Source organism: Cajanus cajan, chromosome 2, assembly GCF_000230855.2.
Source record: "Cajanus cajan strain Asha chromosome 2, NIPB_CcT2T_4, whole genome shotgun sequence".
In the NCBI taxonomy this organism is placed as follows: Eukaryota; Viridiplantae; Streptophyta; class Magnoliopsida; order Fabales; family Fabaceae; genus Cajanus; species Cajanus cajan.
This window is the reverse complement of record NC_138518.1, coordinates 7120219-7142654: the sequence shown is the minus strand read 5'-3', so window position 1 is coordinate 7142654 and position 22436 is coordinate 7120219. Positions and strand designations below refer to the sequence as shown.

The window sequence follows — 22436 nt, the reverse complement described above, 5'->3', positions numbered from 1 at the left end:
AGTCCCGGAACGGGCCGTTTTGTTTTCAGAACGGGCCGTTCTGGGCGTGGATTTTGTGTGTGAATTGGGAGTTCGGAACGGGCCGTTCCGAACTCGGTACGGGCCGTTCTGGCCTCTCCGGATTGCCTATAAATAGGGGTGAGGGGGGGCCGTGAGGAGTTCTTATTCTAGAGAGAAGTTTTAGAGAGAAGGTCTTTGGGTCAGTGAGCTCCTTTCTCTCCCAAATTTCTCTGTTTAACTCCTTTTCTCCTCTAGATCAATAACTCCTTCTGTATTTTCTTGAAATTCAGATTAGAAAGCTTGTTTTGGGAGGTCTGAAGTTCCGAGTTGAGCCTCGAGGGGAAATTCTACTTTTGTTCAGTCTTTGGCTATCTGAGCCAATCTTCAGGTAAGGGAAGCTAGAATGTTTGTTGTGTAGGTTGCATGTGAGTTTAGAAACTCAATAGGTGCGTGAATGTTTAGAAGCTTGTTTGAAGAAAATCTCATCTTTTGGAGTTTTGAGAGGATTTTGATGATTTTGATGCATAGGTTGGATGAATGTGAGATTTGAGTTTATTTTGAGTTGTATGGAGCCTATGTATTGTGTTTTGTGTTTGCATGTGGCTGGATTTGTTGGTTTGGATGAGAGTTTCTAAACTCTCTGACTGGGATTAGGCTAGGCGCAGGTTGAGTGCGTCAAGCATGGAAGAGCTTAGGGCTCTCAGGTTGGGATTAGGCTGGGCGAGCTCAGGCTACGCCGAGCATAAATATGTTAAAAGTTAAAATGTTAGATCATATATGTGTGATATATGATGTATGATGAATTATTACATGTGATGTCTTATGACATGTGTATGATTGTTGATCATGATGGTGGGCAGACCATTATGATGTATGATGCATGATTGCATGTGATGCCTATGGCATGAGTCTAGCCTAGGACTTGAGGAGAGGAAAAATATTTTTGAACTGAAAGAGCTCACATAGAGTCTCTTGAGAGTTGTGCTTGGATAGGCCACTGATATATGAGAGTGGTACTCTGGGAGGCCACTGGATTTGGGAGAGTGGTGCTCAGATAGGCCACTGGGTTGGGTGAGTCTCCTCTAAGTCCTTAGCTAGTGTTGGAGCGGGGTATGAGGTCGAGGGTTATTCTCTTAACCAAGTACTCGGGAAGGTGCGTGGATCCTTGCGGATAGTCGGTGGGCGAACTCCACAATTGACTTGGTTAATGCATGCCAAGGTCGTGGTAAGCCCGTACCCAGCTGTGCTATACCTGACGGTGGATCCGGACTTCCAAGTGTGTAAGTGACATCATCCGAGTAAACCCGAGGGAGGATTATATCCTGTTTAGCTGTGACCGAGCGGGCACTTTGGGCGTGAAAACGGTTGGGGTGGTTTCGGTAGGATGGAATGTCACTTATACAGCTCTATTATTATGGAGATCTCCTAGGTGTATGCGTGATGATGCATTAGATGATTGATATGCATTGATATCTGTCATGAGATGCATTTACTGCATGATTATTAATATGATGAAGTGTGGTGTTTGACTTCATGATTGGTGCATTGTATGTTATGCATGAGTAGTATTGGATAGAGTGTATGGTGAGACTCTATGGATATGATTAATGGTTGGATGATTGTGTAGTATAGATTATAGTTCTATACTTGTATGATTGATTTGTGAATTCTAGCTTACCCTTCTGTTTTTCATGTGGTGGAACTGCGATGATCATACTTGGTATGGGAGCAGGTCAGGGCTAGCTTGGAGTTGAGGTGTCCGTTGCGAGACGGGGAGCTTTGATCCTCGTGTTAGGGTTACCATTTTAGGTAACGACTTTGTCTGTGCTTGACCGGCACTAGGGAATATTATTTTTGGGATGACTGTACATATATGGCGTATTATTTTGTATTTAAGAAATTCAGTTATTTTTTTTATTTCTATATATATACCGTATGTATGAGTTATCCAACTTAATATTTTCTTAGTTCACTAGTAGTAGTGTGATTCCATTAAGTGTAGAGACATGGTGGGTCGTTACACTTTTATGGTATCAGAGCCAGTCAAGTCTTTTAGGATACTCTGTGGGGAATGATCCTTCTAGGTTTCTGTTGTGTCATATCTCTGATATTTGTTAGTATTGGTGAGTTGTAGTGGTGAAGTGTTAGTAAAAGAATGTTTGAATTCTTTTAGTATGGTGAGGTCTTAGTTTGATCATATCACTAGGGCTATGGAGATGATGGCCATGGTGATGCGATAACAAAGTGCTCACTTTGCTCAGATGGAGGCGAGTAGAGTTGCGGTTGAGGCAACTAGACCGGTGGTCTCTCAAGATGGGAGAGATTTAGTAGAGTTCAGGAGATGTTAGTCTCATCAGTTCAAGGGGGGATTCAGATCCCGATGTGATATATTTGTGGTTGTGTGAGATGAGAAGATTTTCAGTGTTTTGGGATTTTCTAAGGAGAGGAAGTTGGCCTATGCAGTATACATGCTGGCGGCGAGATTGTGTACTGGTGGAGAGACACCAGGTAGATGATAGAGAACAAAGGTGTGATTATAGATTGGGATTGCTTCAAGATAATTTTATTAGAGAAGTATTTCTCGGATAGCGTTAGATATGCTAAGGAAGCAGAGTTCATGAAACTGCAACAGGGGAGCATGTCCGTTCCAGATTATGCTACGAGGTTTGAGCATCTGGCTTGTTTCTACTCTCAGGCCGTATCTGAGGCTTGGAGATGTAGGAAGTTACGGAGGGGTTGAGGCATGAGCTGAAGAGAGTCATAGTCCCTATGTCCATAGTGGAGTTTCCTGCCTTGGTTGAGAAGGCAAATACTGTTGAGAGATTGGAAGGTGGTGGTAGCAGTGGTAAGGCTGCTAGAGTTCAGGAGAGGAGGCCAGCAGAGGGGACTGTAGACCCCTAAAATTGTCCGGGTCGGAAATAAGACTCAAAGACTCTCGAAGACCGAAGGAAAGTCAGCCGGAAGGACTCCTAGAAGACCCTAGGATGATTCTTTGTAAGTCTAGGAGTCTTAGAGTAGCTTAGAATAAGGGTGTGCGAGGATTGGAGCTCAATACGCCCTCCCAGAGGTTCAGTACGGCCGTACTGAGCCATTTGAACTGCAATACGGCCGTAGTGAACTCAATACGGCCGTACTGAAGTTTTTGAACTTCAGTACGGCCGTACCAAATTCAATACGGCCGTACTGTAGTTCAAAAAACTTTAATACGGCCGTACCAAATTCAATACGGCCGTACTGTAGTTCAAAAACTCTGTACGGGCCGTATTGACCTCCCAGGCCGTATTGCGCCTCAATCCTATAAATAGGACGTCATTTGCACGTCCTCCCACACTTTTTACACATTCCTCAACCCTCCTGCTGAGGATTCTTGGGTTTTTGAGCTATTCTCTGCCCTAGAAATCTCTCTGGGAGCCGATCCGACGAAGTTCTTGAGTCATGAGCCATTAGCTTGAGATTCGAACAAGTCGAAGGGAAATCTCTTTTGATTTCCATAGTAAAAATTTGTCTTTAGGGGAAAGGAGCGAGCGGACGTGTAGTGGGAAGGAGCGCCAAAAAGCCTCCTAACGTTGTTCTGATATATATAAAAGCCCGCTTCGGAGGTTTCTTTCTAAATCCTTTCTTTTACCTCTTTTATTGATTTTTGATTGTCGCATTACATGTTTAGAGCTTTCATCATGTAAATATTTAATCTATAATCGTTTCCAATAAATAGGGGTAATTTAGTAATTTTACATTGTTATTTATGAAATAATCCGTCATAGGGAACCCGAAAGGGGCGTTGTGGGGTGCTAACACCTTCCTCGCACGTAATCGACTCCCTTACCCGACTCTGGTTGTAATGGCCAAGGTTGATTTATGAAAATCAATTGCCTTATATCTTTTTCCAATGTTTTGAGTAAAATATTGGTGGCGACTCCAAGAACCCTTCTTTTTACAAAAACCACTAATCCATGGAGGGTCCCGCTTGGGATTAACATGGATTGGTGAGAGTCATTTAAACAAAATTGTTAGTTCGATGAGGTCTCAGTTTGAGAATAAGTCGTTCTAACAATCCATCATTTTTTCCAAACTTAAAAAGAGTCCGACCATCGTTGCGAATGCCAAGGTCCGTTTCGGCGGGTGGCGACAGATGGCGACTCCGCTGGGGACGCCTCGAGAGTCAGTCCCATTTAGTGATGGATTATTTCTAAAATAATAGTTTAAAATTACTTCATTACCCCTCACTTGTATGATAACATGTTTTACCTAATTGGCTTTAATAAACTGTTGGATGTTTAAAATTTTCGCAATTGTTTGAAATATAAACTGCACACAACAGTTCCCTCTATACCCGGGGGCATGAGTGGAAAGCCATAGGGAGTGGATGTTAGTACGGCCGGTTGTCGAATGGGTCTATAGGTGCCCGTAGACCGTTGTCGGAAAACATCACTCAAGGTGATAACCATGAACTCGAGTCCGACAGTGCGTTGGAGCGTTCCATCGACTTACGACGAGAGGAATTGGGTCCCTATAATGGGGGCACCTTGGGGGCCTTAGACCAGTGAGAACAGTTAGAACCTCCTTGAATATGCACTTTTCTGCAGGATACCCCTACCTCGTGATCCGTTCGTGACTGTTCATGGATGAGTGAATTGTTTGTGCATCGTTTATGTGACATTGTTTGAGCATACATTGCATTCTTTAAACATACAACATTCCTTTTTTTTTAAAAAAAAAAAATAATAAATAAAATAAATAGGAATAAGAATCTTCCCTTACATGGTGTTAACATCTACCTTCATCACATTCATATAGGTAGTTTTCATTTTCACCTAAAAAAAAATAAATAAATACAAAAACAAAATACCCAAGAAAGAGAAAAAAGGGTCATTTATCCAAACCAAGCAATATCATGCATCATCCTGGGGACATCCTGAAAACATGATAATGTTTAGTTGAATAAATACAACGCATGCATATTCAACGCCATCATCTCATATCATGCATTCTTATCGTAGATCATAGAGGGATCTAGGGGAGTGCAAGGGCAGTTGAAGAAAGTGGACTTCTTATTATACCGTGCTGAGAGGTTGGATCACCTCTGTTCTTTGATGCCACGTGAGGCTCGTGTTGAGTTCGAGAAATCATATGGACGAGTCCTCGATTTGATGAAGATATGTGTGGATCCGGCCTTTCTGAGAGCATTGGTTCACTTTTGGAGTCCCGATCTGCGTTGCTTCGAGTTCCCCCAGTTTGACTTAGTTCCTACTCTCGAGGAGTACGAGCTCATGCTGCGATGGCCCAAATCAGCAGGGGTCTATGTATTTCATGGTAATTATGTGGCCGTGGAGAGGGTCGCTACTCGAGTCAAACTACCATCACGATCATCTGTCTTAGTGGGGAACGGCAGTATCAAAGGTTGGAAGCTCGCTATGATCGAGGATCACCTTTCTTCCTTAGCTGGTGAGGGAGATTGGTCAGCTTTCAACAAGACTCTAGCGTTAGCTGTGTTTGGGACAATCCTATTCCCCTTTCACGCTAACACAGTGGACCATGCCGCTATGGATGCTTTCTTCGCATGGGACGTGCACATGAAGAGTCCCGTGCCTGCCATTCTTGCCGACACCTTGCTTTCTGTCAACATGTCTCAGCAGAAGCAAGGGAAGATTATCTGATGTTGCACCTCCTTATTATATGTGTGGAGCATCACACACTTCTATGCCTCTAGTCACATGGGGACTTTGCCCGATCCGTTGAGGAATTTTTCAAAGATCCCTGTATGCCGCCGTTATGCTTCCGAATGGAAGGAAGAGATGGAACAGTGGAGCATTGAGCACTTCACATGGGTTTGTCCTTGGTTCCGTCCGAGCAATGTATTGATGAGATGCGGCAGTTACCCAAGCATACCCTTGATGGGCCTCAGAGGTTGCATAGCTTATTCACCTAGATTGGGTATGAGACAACTTATGAGGACTCAGATTGTTCCTACCAAAGAGGAGCTTGGAGGATTGTGTTTCTCCTTTGATTCCGAGCATCAGAGGGACATGCACGCTGTCATTAGAGCGTGGGAGAGACCAATCTACGAGGAAGATCGAGAGCTTGGAAAGCCTCGGGTATCCGTCTCCACCGACTACGAGATTTGGAGGAGCGAGAGGGGCGTGCCCCAACCATCCACCTCTTGCGCAACCGCAGTCACAAGGAGGGTGCTACAAGAACAAGTCGATGCCTTGACCAAGAAGCTGGAAATCATGGGAGCTCAGATGAGAGTTCTTGAAGAGAAAAACGAAGAATCCAGTTTCGCCATTGACGGTCTACAAAGGCAGTGCAAGAAAAAAGACCATGAGATAGAGCGGCTCAAGGACGAGTGTGCTAACCTTAATGAGAAGGCTACTCGGGCATCCAAAATGCCAAAGGTCGAACCGAGTAGTCAACTCCGAGATGTTGACGCAAAGATAGCACACCTTGAAGCCGAGTACGCAAGGCAGGCACAGTTGATCAAGTACATGCAGGATGACTTACTCTTGACTCGATCCGATGCGCAGCAATGGCGGGAAGTTGCTCAACAACAAACCGCAAGCCTTTCCGATTTTCGCAAGAAGGAAAAGGAAGGACTAGCACATATGGCTAAGCTCTAAGAGGAGAAGGATCGAGCCGAAGACGAGCTTAATGAGCTGCAAGCCATGATCAACTACCACATTCAAAAGGCGAAGGACGCTCAAAAGATTAGTGATGATATGAGCCAAGCAGTCCATACGCAAGTTGAGGCAATGGCCCGTCATGTAGAGGAAGCCGAAGATGAATGGAGAAGAAACATGAACCCGTCTGTGGGTTTCTATCGGCTCTTCTCATTTTGTAAAAAATTGCTTCAAAGCATTGTATAACAAGTTGTACACTTTCCTTGATTAATAAATTGAATTTTTGAGATCTATGGAATCTTTCAATTGCCTTTGCATTTCATAGTCATTCATTCGCATACATCCCTCCTAGTAATTTATTAATAACATTAATAAAAAGAAAGGATTAATCGATGCGTATGTTCAGAATGGATCGCACGCCGTTCGTTATCAAATGTAAGCCAACAACCGCGCCAAGCGAACGCACATCAACTCCGTTGTTGGTAATCAAGACGAATAAATGGGAAGGTCCGATACCATTGAAGATCACTGCTCCAAGACCTTTTCCCTACGAATCGAATAAGGCTGTGCCATGGATATACGACATCCATTCTTCTGCCGACAGCGATATCCCTAACATCGCTGGACTTGGGGGCATGACTAGGAGTGGCAGGATCTACACTCCCGAAGATCTTCACGATAAAGCTCCCAAGAATAAAGGAAAGGAAAAAGAAAAGAAAAAACCGAGGAAAATAAAGAATCCGAGGATAAAGATCAAAGGACGAAGAGGAACCAAGATCCTTCTCGACGTTCTTTAAGCCAGATCTTTAGGAAGGCCGATTCACAAGCGTCAAGGCCGGTCGTCATCATCAAGTGCTCTCCTCCTTCCGATAGGGATGTATAGACCTGATGACTGTTAGAGATCACTCCTCGGGGACAGCCCGACCCCCGAGCCTCGATAGGGCACATGTTTCCGCTAGGATTATAATAAAATCATTCTTTATTATTTCTTATTGCTTCTTTTCTTGCTTGCAATAAATTTCTAGACCACATTATTTTAACCCTGTTTGAATAAGCATGAATGAGGTTAAAATTGTCTTAATAACAATAAACCCGCATCATTTTTATGTGGAAGTGTGTATGACAACTTGGAGCACCATTCCTTGGCCTCGACAAGTGCCATCATGGATAAAAAAGAAATCCTTTAAAAACAAAAATCATAAAAACAAAAAAGCTCGGCAGGAAACCCAAAAAGGGGGGCTGCGTAAAAATAAGAGCAAAGAACCCGCTAGGAATCCCACGAAAGGGTGACCTAGGCAAAAGTTAGGGTTGCAAAAATGAACAAAAACAAAGGTCCGCTAAGACGCCACAAAGGGGTGTTTTAGGCAAAAATAAGGACAATCAAAAAGCGAAAATAAATCCATGATGGTACCATGAGCTGAATTCAAAAAGAAAGGTTCAAGGAAACTATTTAAGTTGTCGAATCACAACGTCAATAACAAGACTTCCTTAACTTCATAAGTGTTTAATCAAACAAGCCTAAACACATAAGCCTACCTTGGCCAGCCATTCTTACAAAAACCATTTTTAAAATAATAATAATCCCCTCTAAAACACAAGCTTTTGAACAAAAAAAAATACCTTTCCCTTCTTTTCTCTTGTCCCAAACGATTTTAGAATAATCTAGTGGAAACATGGAGATATAGTGGTCAATAGGAGGGTTGACACGTCTTCTAAAGGAAGGGAAGGATCACTGGGTCGATGACACCAATCTCGATATAACACGCATCATTCCTCGGTTACAGAAATCGGCAGCGCACAGCCCGTCTAGAGGAATGGCAAAAATCCAAGCAAAGAAACGCATCGGTTAATTCTTTTGAAAAATAAATCAAATAGAATTAGGTGCATCATACCGCATACATGCATACAGATGATAGGTGTACTGGAAGATCACTTATTCTCTGTTTATTGAAAAAACAAACAAAAAACAAAAAAACAAAAAATAAACTTCAGAAAAAAAAACAATGCGCCCGTATCATGTTCAGTACGCCCGTACTAAAATTAGGGTTATGAACAAATTTTCAACTCAATACGGGCGTACTGAAATGAATACGGCAGCATTGGCCATAACGTCCACACCAATACGGGCGTATTGAATTCAATACGGCCCGTATTGGCCCATTTTTTTGTACATCAACAACATCTTCATTCCTCTGCATACTTTATCTGTGAGTGTGTTTGAGATCCCTCCGATGCCAAAAAAAAAAAAAAAAAAAGCCAAAATCGACAAAAAAAGAGAAAAGGCAAAATTCAGAAAATACAGAATAACTGAGCCTGGAGAGGCTTGCCGAAATAATACTCCCCAGAGATATCTCAGCTTGCACTCTTGGGCCGAATTCCCAGTGAAAGCTATCAGAGCAAGATCAGCAAGATTCCTCAACGGAAGCATGATCATCCAAACAGAGCATCCGAGTCAAAAGACTCAGACTTCCTCAGTGGAAGATGGCTTTCCAACTCAAGCGACGAGTGAAGCTAAGCCTGCAGAGGCTTTCTAAATAATACTCTGGGATACACAAGATCCTCAATCCCCATTCGCCTACTCAGAGGCACTCCTTCAAAAAAAAAAAAAATCAGAAAAGATCAAAATGACAGAATCCCCCAGCGGATAACAGCCTACGCAGAGGCAACAAAACCAGAAAATCAAAAAAGAGTCACCCGAATAAGGATAACCGGGATACTCCACAAACGTCGAAAGGACGTCAGCCAATCATAAGGCATCGCTCACATCAGAAAGAGCATCTTTGTGTCTGCATCCCCAAGGAATCAGAATTTCCCCAGTGGGCACCAACGACGCAATGGAAAGTTGGGACACAAGAACCTATGAGTAACTGCACATCCCCTAGACGGATCCCTGCGTTATCCAGCCCTCAGCGGCACCCAAATCGAAAACAACCGTCGAAACAGCATCGTGGACTGTGGAGACAAAATCATCTCAAATCCCTGGAGAGGGTAAACTCATGCTACCAAAGTGACCAAAAGCACGGAGGTATGCAACCCTGGGGAGGGCAAACCGCAGACCCTGGAGAGGTCAAACTCAAGCTGCCAAAGTGATCAGAAACATTGAGGTATGCAACGAGCCTGAACGAGCCTGGAGAGGCGACGACTAATACTCAGCTACCCCGTCGTCAGAAACACGGAGGTATGCAACTGCCGAGGTTGTCAGAAACACCAAGGTATGCACGAGCCTGGAGAGGCGACGACTAATACTCAGCTACCCCGTCGTCAGAAACACGGAGGTACGCAGCTGCCAACATCGTCAGAAACATGGAGGCATGCACACCCTGGAGAGGGCAAACTCACGCTACTGAGGTTGTCAGAAACACCGAAGTATGCAACGAGCCTGGAGAGGCGACGACTAATACTCAGCTACCCCGTCGTCAGAAACACGGAGGTATGCAGCTACCGAGGTTGTCAGAAACACCAAGGTATGCAACGAGCCTGGAGAGGCGACGACTAATACTCAGCTACCCCGTCGTCAGAAACACGGAGGTACGCAGCTGCCAACATCGTCAGAAACATGGAGGCATGCACACCCTGGAGAGGGCAAACTCACGCTACCGAGGTTGTCAGAAACACCAAGGTATGCACGAGCCTGGAGAGGCGACGACTAATACTCAGCTACCCCGTCGTCAGAAACACGGAGGTATGCAGCTGCCAACATCGTCAGAAACATGGAGGCATGCAGACCCTGGAGAGGGCAAACTCACGCTACCGAGGTTGTCAAAAACACCGAAGTATGCAACGAGCCTGGAGAGGCGACGACTAATACTCAACCTGGAGAGGCTACTCAACAGTTTTCCCACCTGAAGACACTACAAGTCGGAAGGGTGGCCTGTTCCCCGGACAATTGGGTCAACTCCTTTACTTATCAACCGGTACACCAAAAGGCCGTTTGACTAAGTAAAGGGGGGGCAGCTGTAGACCCCTAAAATTGTCCGGGTCGGAAATAAGACTCAAAGACTCTCGAAGACCGAAGGAAAGTCAGCCGGAAAGACTCCTGGAAGACCCTAGGATGATTCTTTGTAAGTCTAGGAGTCTTAGAGTAGCTTAGAATAAGGGTGTGCGAGGATTGGAGCTCAATACGCCCTCCCAGAGGTTCAGTACGGCCGTACTGAGCCATTTGAACTGCAATACGGCCGTAGTGAACTCAATACGGCCGTACTGAAGTTTTTGAACTTCAGTACGGCCGTACCAAATTCAATACGGCCGTACTGTAGTTCAAAAACTCAGTACGGGCCGTATTGACCTCCCAGGCCGTATTGCGCCTCAATCCTATAAATAGGACGTCATTTGCACGTCCTCCCACACTTTTTACACATTCCTCAACCCTCCTGCTGAGGATTCTTGGGTTTTTGAGCTATTCTCTGCCCTAGAAATCTCTCTGGGAGCCGATCCGACGAAGTTCTTGAGTCATGAGCCATTAGCTTGAGATTCGAACAAGTCGAAGGGAAATCTCTTTTGATTTCCATAGTAAAAATTTGTCTTTAGGGGAAAGGAGCGAGCGGACGTGTAGTGGGAAGGAGCGCCAAAAAGCCTCCTAACGTTGTTCTGATATATATAAAAGCCCGCTTCGGAGGTTTCTTTCTAAATCCTTTCTTTTACCGCTTTTATTGATTTTTGATTGTCGCATTACATGTTTAGAGCTTTCATCATGTAAATATTTAATCTATAATCGTTTCCAATAAATAGGGGTAATTTAGTAATTTTACATTGTTATTTATGAAATAATCCGTCATAGGGAACCCGAAAGGGGCGTTGTGGGGTGCTAACACCTTCCTCGCACGTAATCGACTCCCTTACCCGACTCTGGTTGTAATGGCCAAGGTTGATTTATGAAAATCAATTGCCTTATATCTTTTTCCAATGTTTTGAGTAAAATATTGGTGGCGACTCCAAGAACCCTTCTTTTTACAAAAACCACTAATCCATGGAGGGTCCCGCTTGGGATTAACATGGATTGGTGAGAGTCATTTAAACAAAATTGTTAGTTCGATGAGGTCTCAGTTTGAGAATAATTCGTTTTAGCAATCCATCATTTTTCCCAAACTTAAAAAGAGTCCGACCATCGTCGCGAATGCCAAGGTCCGTTTCGGCGGGTGGCGACAGGGACCCTATGACAGACCTATACAGTCTCAGAGAGTAGCTGTTAGTAGGAGACCTCGTCCTGCTACTCCTCAGGGTGGAGCACAGTCGGTGCGGTGCTACAGATGTGGAAGAGCACATGTGGTTAGAGATTGTCCTCATCCGGGGAATGTTTGCTTCAGATGTGGTAGGCCAGGCCACATCTCTAGAGATTGTCAGACACCATCAACTTTATCTAGAAGTGTCCCGGGGCCATCCAGGCCTACAGCTGTGGGGAGAGTGCTTGCATTGTCAAGTGTAGAGACTTCCACTTCATCAGATTTGGTGAAGAGGAAGGGGAAAGCAGCAGGTGAGGATGTTTTATTTTTGTTCGATTCTGGTGCCACGCATTCTTTCATTTCTGTTGATTGTGTGGAGAGATTGGATTATCGGTGTCTGCATGGCACGTTGATTTGTATGTATCTATTATGACTTTAATTTCTTTGGTGACGTCGGAGATATATGTGAGATGCCTGATAGAGGTGTTTGGTAGGAGGTTCTGAGTGAACCTGATTGTGTTGTTCATGGTAGATGTTGACATAATCTTAGGGATGGATTGGTTATCTGCCTATCACATCCTTATAGATTGTGCTCGAAGAGAGTTGGTATTTCCTCAGTTAGAGGATGAGGTGTTGTTGTCAGCGGGTTAGGCTGAGTAGTTGATGAGAGATGGAGCTGAGTGCTTCATGTTGTTTGTCGTTTTGAATGATTGAGACGATGAGGGCCATCACTGGGATTGAGATTGTCAGTGAGTTTCCTGAGGTGTTCCCAGATGATGTGCCGGGATTGTCAGCTATGCGTGATGTTGTATTTACCATTGACCTGGTATTGGTGCAAGATCAGTATCAGTGGCTTTTTTTTATAGGATGGTTCAAGCTAAGTTGGTAAAGCTGAATAAACAGATTGAGGATTTGTTGGAGAAACAGTAGTGAGGTCCAATGTTTCTCCTTGGGGTGCCTTGGTACTGTTAGTAGAGAAAGGTGGTGGGGTCGTTTGTGTGATTATCGGCAACTGAATAAATTAATGATAAAGAATAAGTATCCACTTCTGAGGATTGATGATTTGATGGATCAGCTGAGGGGAGCTTCAGTGTTTTCAAAGATTGATTTGAGATCTGGATACCATCAGATCAGGGTGAAGGAGAGTGACATACCGAAGACTGCTTTCAGGACTAGGTATGGCCACTATGAGTATGTGGTGATGCCTTTTGGTGTCACTAATGCTCCAGCAGTGTTCATGGATTACATGAACAGGATCTTTAGACCGTTCTTGGATAGATTTTTGGTGGTCTTCATTGATGATATATTGGTGTATTCTAGATCTTTGGAGGATCACCGTGAGCATTTGAGGTTGGTTTTAGAGGTGTTGAGGGAGAGGTAGTTGTATGCCAAGCTGTCCAAGTGTGAGTTTTGGTTGTCTGAGGTGAGATTTGGGGCATGTGATATCGATAGAGGGGATTGCAGGGGATCCAGCCAAGGTGGAGGCTGTGATCCAGTGGGAGCGTCAGAGGACTGTTATGGGGATTAGGAGTTTTGTTGGGTTAACGGGTTACTATAAGAGATTCGTGAAGAGTTTCTCTCGAATAGTAATGCCTTTGACTTAACTGACTCGGAAAGATCAGCTTTTAGTTTGGATGGACGCTTGCGAGTAGAGTTTTCAGGAAATGAAGGGGTGATTGACTACTTCTCCAGCTTTGGTGTTACCTGACACTAGTGAGTATTTTGATGTGTGCTGTGATGCTTCTCACCAGGGGTTGGGCTGTATGTTGATGCAGGAAGGGAGAGTAGTAGCATATTCTTCGAGGCAACTTAAGACTCATGAAAGAAATTATCCTACTCATGATTTGGAGCTTGCATCTGCGGTGTTTGCCTTGAAGTCATGGAGGCACTATCTATATGGTACGAGATTCAGGGTATTTAATGATCAGAAGGAGTTGAATATGAGGCAGAGAAGGTGGATGAAATTCCTAAAGGACTTTGATTTTAAGTTGATGTATCATCCTGGGAAGGCGAGTGTGGTAGCGAATGTATTGAGTAGGAAATCCATTCATGTGGCAGTTATGTTGATTAAGGAGTTGGAGCTGATTGAGTAGTTTAGAGATTTGAGACTAGAGATGGTGGTTGTTCATGATCATATTAGTTATGGTATAATCACCATAACTAATGAGTTCCTTAGACAGGTGGGAACTAAGCAATTACAAGATCTAGAATTGTTGAGGATTTTGGGATTGCTTGGTATTAAGAGGGCATCTGTTTTTGAGCTTAGTGCTTTGAGCTTAGTGCTGATGGAGATTCTCGAGTGGAAGTGTGATAATGTCACTAAGAACTTTGTGGTTCGGTTGCCTAGGACAGCTAGGAACAATGACTCTATCTGAGTGATTGTTGATAGGTTGACAAAGTGTGCGCACTTTCTTCCTATCAAGAGGTGGTCCTTGGAGAGGCTTGCACAGTTGTATATCAGGGAGATAGTACGGTTGCATGGAGTGCCTTCCAGTATTATCTCTGACAGAGATCCAAGGTTTACTTCCAGGTTGGCAGACTCTACATCAGGCTTTGGGAACAAGGTTGAGGTTGAGCTCTGTTTATCATCCACAGAAAGATGGTCAGTCAGAGAGGACAATTCAGTCAATGGAGGATCTCTTGAGAGCTTATGTGTTGGATCATCTGGGTAGCTGGGAAGAGGTGTTACCATTGGTAAAGTTTATTTATAATAACAGTTATCACTTGATTATTGGCATGACACCTTTTAAGGCTTTGTATGGTAGGAGGTGTAGAACTCCATTATGTTGGTATCAGGAGGGTGAGTCAGTAGTGGTTGGTCTAGAGTTAGTTCTTCAGACTACTGAGATGGTGAGATAGATTCAGGAAAGGTTGAGGGTTACCCAGAGTCGATGAAAGTCCTATGCTGATAGGAGGAGGAGACCTCTAGAATTTGAAGAGGGAGAGCATGTGTTTCACGTTTCACAGTTAAGGAACTACATCAGAGACCTGAGTCAAGTAGTAGAGATGGATGAGGTGCAAGTTAGAGAGAACTTGACCTATGAGAAGAGATCGGTAGCTGTGGTTAATCACAAGTTGAAGAAGCTTTGTGGCAAATCCATCGGCTTGGTGAGAATTATTTCGGATGCAGCTACTGGTGAGGTTACCTGGGAGGTGGAGAGTCAGTTCAAGGAACAGTATCCATTCCTCTCTTCAGGTAGACCTATTTTCGGGGACGAAAATTCCTGTTTGTTGGGGAGTATTGTAACATAGTTTAAAAAAAAAATGGTGGCTGATTTAGTAGCTCGGAACGGGCCGTTCCCAATTTAGAACGGGCCGTTCCAAGCTATTAAATTAAACTGAAATTCGTGGTTGGGAACGGGCCATTCCGGAGGGAGAACGGGTCGTTCCAAATTCCAGAACGGGCCATTCTGGTTGGAGAACGGGCCGTTCCGGAAGGAGAATGGGCTGTTCCGGAGGGAGAACGGGCCATTCCGGATGAGTCCCGGAACGGGCCGTTTTGTTTTCAGAACGGGTCGTTCTGGGCGTGGATTTTGTGTGTGAATTGGGAGTTCGGAATGGGCCGTTCCGAACTTGGTACGGGCCGTTCTGGCCTCTCCGGATTGCCTATAAATAGGGGTGAGGGGGGGCCGTGAGGAGTTCTTATTCTAGAGAGAAGTTTTAGAGAGAAGGTCTTTGGGTCAGTGAGCTCCTTTCTCTCCCAAATTTCTCTGTTTAACTCCTTTTCTCCTCTAGATCAATAACTCCTTCTGTATTTTCTTGAAATTCAGATTAGAAAGCTTGTTTTGGGAGGACTGAAGTTCCGAGTTGAGCCTCGAGGGGAAATTCTACTTTTGTTCAGTCTTTGGCTATCTGAGCCAATCTTCAGGTAAGGGAAGCTAGAATGTTTGTTGTGTAGGTTGCATGTGAGTTTAGAAACTCAATAGGTGCGTGAATGTTGAGAATCCATAGATGTTTGAAGAAAATCTCATCTTTTGGAGTTTTGAGAGGATTTTGATGATTTTGATGCATAGGTTGGATGAATGTGAGATTTGAGTTTATTTTGAGTTGTATGGAGCCTATGTATTGTGTTTTGTGTTTGCATGTGGCTGGATTTGTTGGTTTGGATGAGAGTTTCTAAACTCTCTGACTGGGATTAGGCTAGGCGCAGGTTAAGTGCGCCAGGCATGGAAGAGCTTAAGGCTCTCAGGTTGGGATTAGGCTGGGCGAGCTCAGGCTACGCCGAGCGTAAATATGTTAAAAGTGAAAATGTTAGATCATATATGTGTGATATATGATGTATGATGCATTATTGCATGTGATGTCTTATGACATGTGTATGATTGTTGATCATGATGGTGGGCAGACCATTATGATGTATGATGCATGATTGCATGTGATGCCTATGGCATGAGTCTAGCCTAGGACTTGAGGAGAGGAAAAATATTTTTGAACTGAAAGAGCTCACATAGAGTCTCTTGAGAGTGGTGCTTGGATAGGCCACTGATATATGAGAGTGGTACTCTGGGAGGCCACTGGATTTGGGAGAGTGGTGCTCAGATAGGCCACTGGGTTGGGTGAGTCTCCTCTAAGTCCTTAGCTAGTGTTGGAGCGGGGTATGAGGTCGAGGGTTATTCCCTTAACCAAGTACTCGGGAAGGTGTGTGGATCCTTGCGGATAGTCGGTGGGCGAACTCCACAATTGACTTGGTTAATGCATGCCAAGGTCGTGGTAAGCCCGTACCCAGCTGTGCTATACCTGACGGTGGATCTGGACTTCCAAGTGTGTAAGTGACATCATCCGAGTAAACCCGAGGGAGGATTATATCCTGTTTAGCTGTGACCGAGCGGGCGCTTTGGGCGTGAAAACGGTTGGGGTGGTTTCGGTAGGATGGAATGTCACTTATACAGCTCTATTGTTATGGAGATCTCCTAGGTGTATGCGTGACGACGCATTAGATGATTGATATGCATTGATATCTGTCATGAGATGCATTTACTGCATGATTATTAATATGATGAAGTGTGGTGTTTGACTTCATGATTGGTGCATTGTATGTTATGCATGAGTAGTATTGGATAGAGTGTATGGTGAGACTCTATGGATATGATTAATGGTTGGATGATTGTGTAGTATAGATTATAGTTCTATACTTGTATGATTGATTTGTGAATTCTAGCTTACCCTTCTGTTTTTCATGTGGTGGAACTGCGATGATCATACTTGGTATAGGTGCAGGTCAGGGCTAGCTTGGTGTTGAGGTGTCCGCTGCGAGACGGGGAGCTTTGATCCTCGTGTTAGGGTTACCATTTTAGGTAACGACTTTGTCTGTGCTTGACCGGCACTAGGGAATATTATTTTTGGGATGACTGTACATATATGGCGTATTATTTTGTATTTAAGAAATTTAGTTATTTTTTTATTTCTATATATATACCGTATGTATGAGTTATCCAACTTAATATTTTCTTAGTTCACTAGTAGTAGTGTGATTCCATTAAGTGTAGAGACATGGTGGGTCGTTACACCTGGAACGCGCCGTTCCAGGTGCAAATTTAATACATCAACAGTGTAACCAGAACGGGTCGTTCTGGTTCCAGAATTTCGTGCACAAAAAAACACTGTACAAAGCATTTCAAACACTAGATTTGGTAATATTATTAATGGGGATTGATAACTTCAATTGTTAAACATTTGGACTATACATTGTATCATTAAGAATGATGCAGTGTATCACTAAGGATAATAGTAACAAGTTTTATTTCATTGTTAGTCAAACTAGAGTGAAATAATTTCTTTGAACTTTTTTAGTATATGTTATGTTCTGAATTTTTGTTTTCAGTTTCTGAACCATGTTTCTGTCTTTGAATTTATGATATATTATAGATTTTTATTTTCAAATTTTGAATCACATTACGGCATTTTAGTCAAGATTTTGAACTGGATAAGTTCAAATCAAAGAAGGATTTTGGAAGATCTTATCTTATTTGATTTTTTTTAGTTTTATTCATAAATAAATATTAATTTATTGTATTTTTTTGTTTATTACATTTTTATTAATATAGATATAATAAAAAAAGACAATAAAAGCATGAAGTTAGCGTTCTGGAACGGGCCGTTCTGAATTAAGAACGACCCGTTCTAAAATCAGAACGACCTGTTCTGGTTTCAGAAACGGCCCGTTCTGGTTTCAAAACGGCCTGTTCTGGTTTCAGAACGGCATGTTCTGCTGCACTCATGTTGTGTTAAATTTGCATTTGGAACGGGTTGTTCCATTTGCAAAATTAACACATAATCTGTGCATGCAGAATAGGCCGTTCTGGTTTCAGAAAGGCCTGTTCTGGTTCTAGGTGTATTCATGACATTTGGCATCCACCTATGCATCTACGTGGCATCCACGTTAGTAGGAGTTAACCCGTTTAAATCATTTGGGCAGAAGTCCCAAATTACAATGATTTAAATTATTGAAGACCAAATTAAGACTTAAAATTAAAGTGGGACTAAATTGAAACAAAAAATTATTATCAGGGACGAAAAGAGGTATTTAACCTAACAAATAATAATAATATGCAGGTGTTGCTGGGTATTTCTGATTAAAAAAAACAAGTCATGTAATTCTAGTCACGATATTTAAAACAAATGTATTTAAAAGTAAAATTTTGGCACTAAATTAAATAAATAGTAACTCATTTTTCTTTAGCAACTAAAAATTAATACTATTAATCCTATATAGAATATATGTAAATTTAATTAGTATCTTCTTGTTCGTAGAACGTATTGCACAGGATCCAATCAGCTTTGTCGATATTGGAGAACTGAGACACAACAGAATCAAAGGGAGTTGGATCTTGTGCTACGTAAACAAAAAAGATGGCATGTCCTCGTGTTGAAGCTTAGGCAACTTAGGGAGTGAAATCTCATGCTCTGTGAGAGGAGCACGCAACTTTCCCGATTGAACGTGATAGTATATATTATTCAGAGTCATATTTTGAGTGAGATAAGCAGCTCCAACTATTCCAAACCTCTTGGCAACATCTAGTGCCCAAGCGAAGAACTTGTCATAAACAACACAATCAACATGGTTTTTCGATTCACCAAGTTTCTCGAGAAGTTCAGCAAAAGTTTCTTGCCCAACTTGCCAAAACCGATCTACTTATTGATAAATATTTTATCATTATTGAGTTTGTTATTATTTTTTTCACAAGATGTCGTTTTCTAATAGAACGTTTTCGTAAGTATCTGTGTGGCTGTCGGACCTGTCACCTCCGAGTGAATTATTACATTTATATATTATTATATTGAATAAAAAGTCAAATAGTACACCTCTTTATGAAGAATGCACCTCGAGGATCATTGGGCAGAGAGAAAATAGATATATATTAATATGTCATGTGATGAGAAAATGGAAAGAGAGAAGTGGGAGAAAATAGATATAATATGGGATGTGATGTGATGATATCATAAATAAAAAAATGTGATGAGATGATGGAAAGAGATACAGAAAAATCTGAAATTGAAACGCCCCTTCTCATTTCGGAACGGGCTGTTCTGCTTTCTGAAATTTTGCTTTCTGAAATTTTATTCTGTGGTTTTAAGTAGAACGGTCCGTTCTGATTTTAGAACGGGCCTTTCCACTTTCAACAATTGCCCACATTTCTCACAAATACGAAAAAAAAAATATATATATAAAACTAACTCAGAATTCGGTTTTCCGGAAACTGAATTCTGAGTTGAAAAAACAAAAAAATAACACTTTGATGCTCAGAATTCGATTCCCCGGAAACCGAATTCTGAGCTTGCACAGTAAATAGTTCTAACTTGATAAATAAACCTGCATAGCTGTTAATCTTGTAATTTTTTTTTAAAAAGATAATATTTGGGTAAAAAATTCGTTTTGGTGAGCATGCTGCGCATACAATATTCTTACTTTCTAAATGAGTTTGTCAACTTTGTTTTATTATAGTGGCTGGTGATATCATTTTTTTCCTTTTGTACTTTTTCAATAATTTATAAAGGTACGTTAGAGCTTGAATTTAATTAATGGCGTTTCTCGAATTTTTCTAAATGAACAAAAAATATTTATTCTGGAATTTAATGACAGATCTTGCATTTTTTTTATCTCTTTTTAAGTGATGTTTTTTACAATGATTATTATATCTTCAAATCTAAATAATCTTGAATTTAATTAATTAGGGTTGATTAGGACGGTTTTGGACCAAAAAAAAACTTAAATCAATGAAAATTGTGTTGTGTCGGTTTAAGCTTATACATGAGTAGTGGAGAATCGGAGGTGGAGTTATAGTGGCACGATGCTTCGCAGCGGCCCTTCATGATCAGTGGACTAGGAAACCTCAAAAAAATTAAAATAAAAGTAAAAAAGCTTGAGGGAGACAATCAAGAAGAGGGAGATATTGAATAACTAAAAGAAAAACTCCCAATAGTTGAAGAAAACCATTATAAATGGTGCAAAAAAGAAAGATATGTGTAATGTAACACTAGATGTTTTAGGTATCTCATTTAATTATATGTAATATATGATTAAATTGATAAATTGTACGTTGTTATTACTCTAATTGTTGGAGCTTTGAGGGATAAAAAGTCCTTGAGAGAGTTAAGTTATTTCTAAGATAGTCTACATAGCGTTAAGTTAGTTTATCATAAGGAAGGGTGTTCTTACTGGGAATTTGTCGTAGGATTGATCTTCCAAGTAAGATTGGTGGGCCTCCTTCACTGGTATGCTAATGCTCCAAGGTAGGGGTGGTACTTACAAAAGAGACTCCGATGCCAAAGTTAGGGTTTGTCTCAGTATGTGTCTCATATACGTAATGCACGTACCTTAGTGTGAATTAGGGTTATGTTGGGCCTTGGGCTTGAGATCAGTTATAATCTAATTAGATAGCGGATCTCGTCTAGACCGAGATCTCCTAAGATCAGTTATGATCTAGTTGGATTGCGGATCTCGTTTAGACCGAAGTCTCCGAATGCGTGTTCCAAGGTCATTCCACGCTGCAATGCCGAGCTCGAGCTCGGCATGGCGGTACGGATAATACACTAGCCCCCCAAGCTCCGAAGACCGTGGGTCGAGGAGTTAAGACCGAGCTCGTCAAGTGGCTGTGACCCTTCGCGTATGCCTGCTTGTCGAGATACCATGTGTCACAACTGGTCATTTCCCGAAAACGTGCAAGTGGCGAGTTAATGGGAGTGACGGTTATGTAATGATGGTTTGCATTCGTCATAATGGTTCTCAATTAATGTGTCGTCAGATATGCCCCTTGACTGACACGTGCCATGACCATTTTGAATTTGGGAAAAACCCTTTTCTCTCACTCGCGCCTCTTCCCTTTTCACTTTACTCATTTTTCGCTCTTTCATCTTCTTGTGCACGTTGTTTCTCTCGTTTCTGTTTATCTTCTCTGTTTTCGTCGCCATTCCCGGAAACTGGGTTCTGCTCCTTCCCTATTGCTCTTTCTTTTGTCAAAAGGGTACCAGGTACTTCTATTTCTCTATTCTCTCTTCCTTCTTCAATCTTCTCCTTCTTCGAGTCTTTTTGTTTTCTTGATGGCTGGAGAGGGTGGTGCTGGGTCCTCTGCGCTTGCCAAGGGCAAGGGTAAGGCGCGGGGCAAGGCGGTGGCTACCGGAACGGCCGCCGCCGAGAAGAAGAAGGTGGAGAACCCGCCTAAGGACCTTGTTCCAGGCATTCCTGGGTACGATTGGGTTCGGCGTGAGATGGGTGAAGCCCAGAGTGTGTTCTGATCTTTCCTCGAGGTCAATGCGATTTGGAAATTGCATAGAATTTGTGACCCTTCCATCTCCCGAATGATCCGGCTTGAGCCTTGTCGGGCCGGAGAGGGCATGTACATGGGGAAGTCTACTGACCCTCCTCATTTCTATGTCTTCCAATGCTTCTTTAGGGATTTAGGTGTCTGCCTTCCCTTCACTCAATTCGAGTGCGATTTCTTGAATTTTATCAACTCGGCTCCTTGCCAATTGCACCCCAACATTTGGGGTTTTTTTAGGGCTTTTCAGGTTTTGTGTTCAACGCTAGGGATAGAGGTGTCTCTTCCTGTCTTTCTTCATTTTTACCAGTTGAAGATAGGCGTTCCACCTTACGGCATACTACCTCTGAGTGGGAGTAGGGATGGGGGTTTATTCAATCTCTTCTCCTAGTCATACAAAAATTTTAAACAAGAGTTTTTTCGGGTTGCTCTTGTGGATGTCGACCCGTTGGAAGATGGGGCGTTTTACTTCGGCGGGTTGCCGAAATTCCCTTTCTATTGGTGCCTCAAACCGTCTAGGTTTCATGGGGTGGGCCAATTGAAACTGATGGCTTCGGAGGCGGCCGCCGTTGAGAACCTCGCAGCGCTTCCTCGTCCGCTGGATTGCAAGCTCGTTCTGTCGCTTGCGAACTCAGCATACAAGGAGAGGGGCCTGGAGAGTGAGTATCTTGTCTTCTTTAGATTGTTAGGGGGTTTGTGAAACCTTCTTTTGCTGATGTGTTTTATTTGTTGTGTTTGCAGCCATAATGGGCAAAAGTAAGTGGCGTGAGCTGAAGCACCGCTACAACGTTGCCGAGGTCGAGATTCCCGAGCCTCAAGAGGAGGAGATTTCCCCCTTGAAGATCAACCGAAAAAGAAAGAGGGGCGAGAAAGAGGTCGGGGGGACCTCTGCCCCTCGCGGCACGAAG

General features: G+C 42.8%; 1 protein-coding gene across 1 annotated transcript; it reads left to right on the top strand.

Annotated features, from left to right (window-relative positions):
- The first annotated feature begins 12491 nt into the window (after nt 1-12491).
- On the top strand, nt 12492-13866 carry LOC145954667 (uncharacterized). Its single transcript, XM_083069354.1, has 4 exons — nt 12492-12616; nt 13094-13110; nt 13226-13359; nt 13651-13866. The coding sequence occupies exons 1-4, from the start codon at nt 12492-12494 to the stop codon at nt 13864-13866; spliced, it is 492 nt and encodes a 163-aa protein (XP_082925480.1).
- The last annotated feature ends 8570 nt before the right edge of the window (nt 13867-22436 follow it).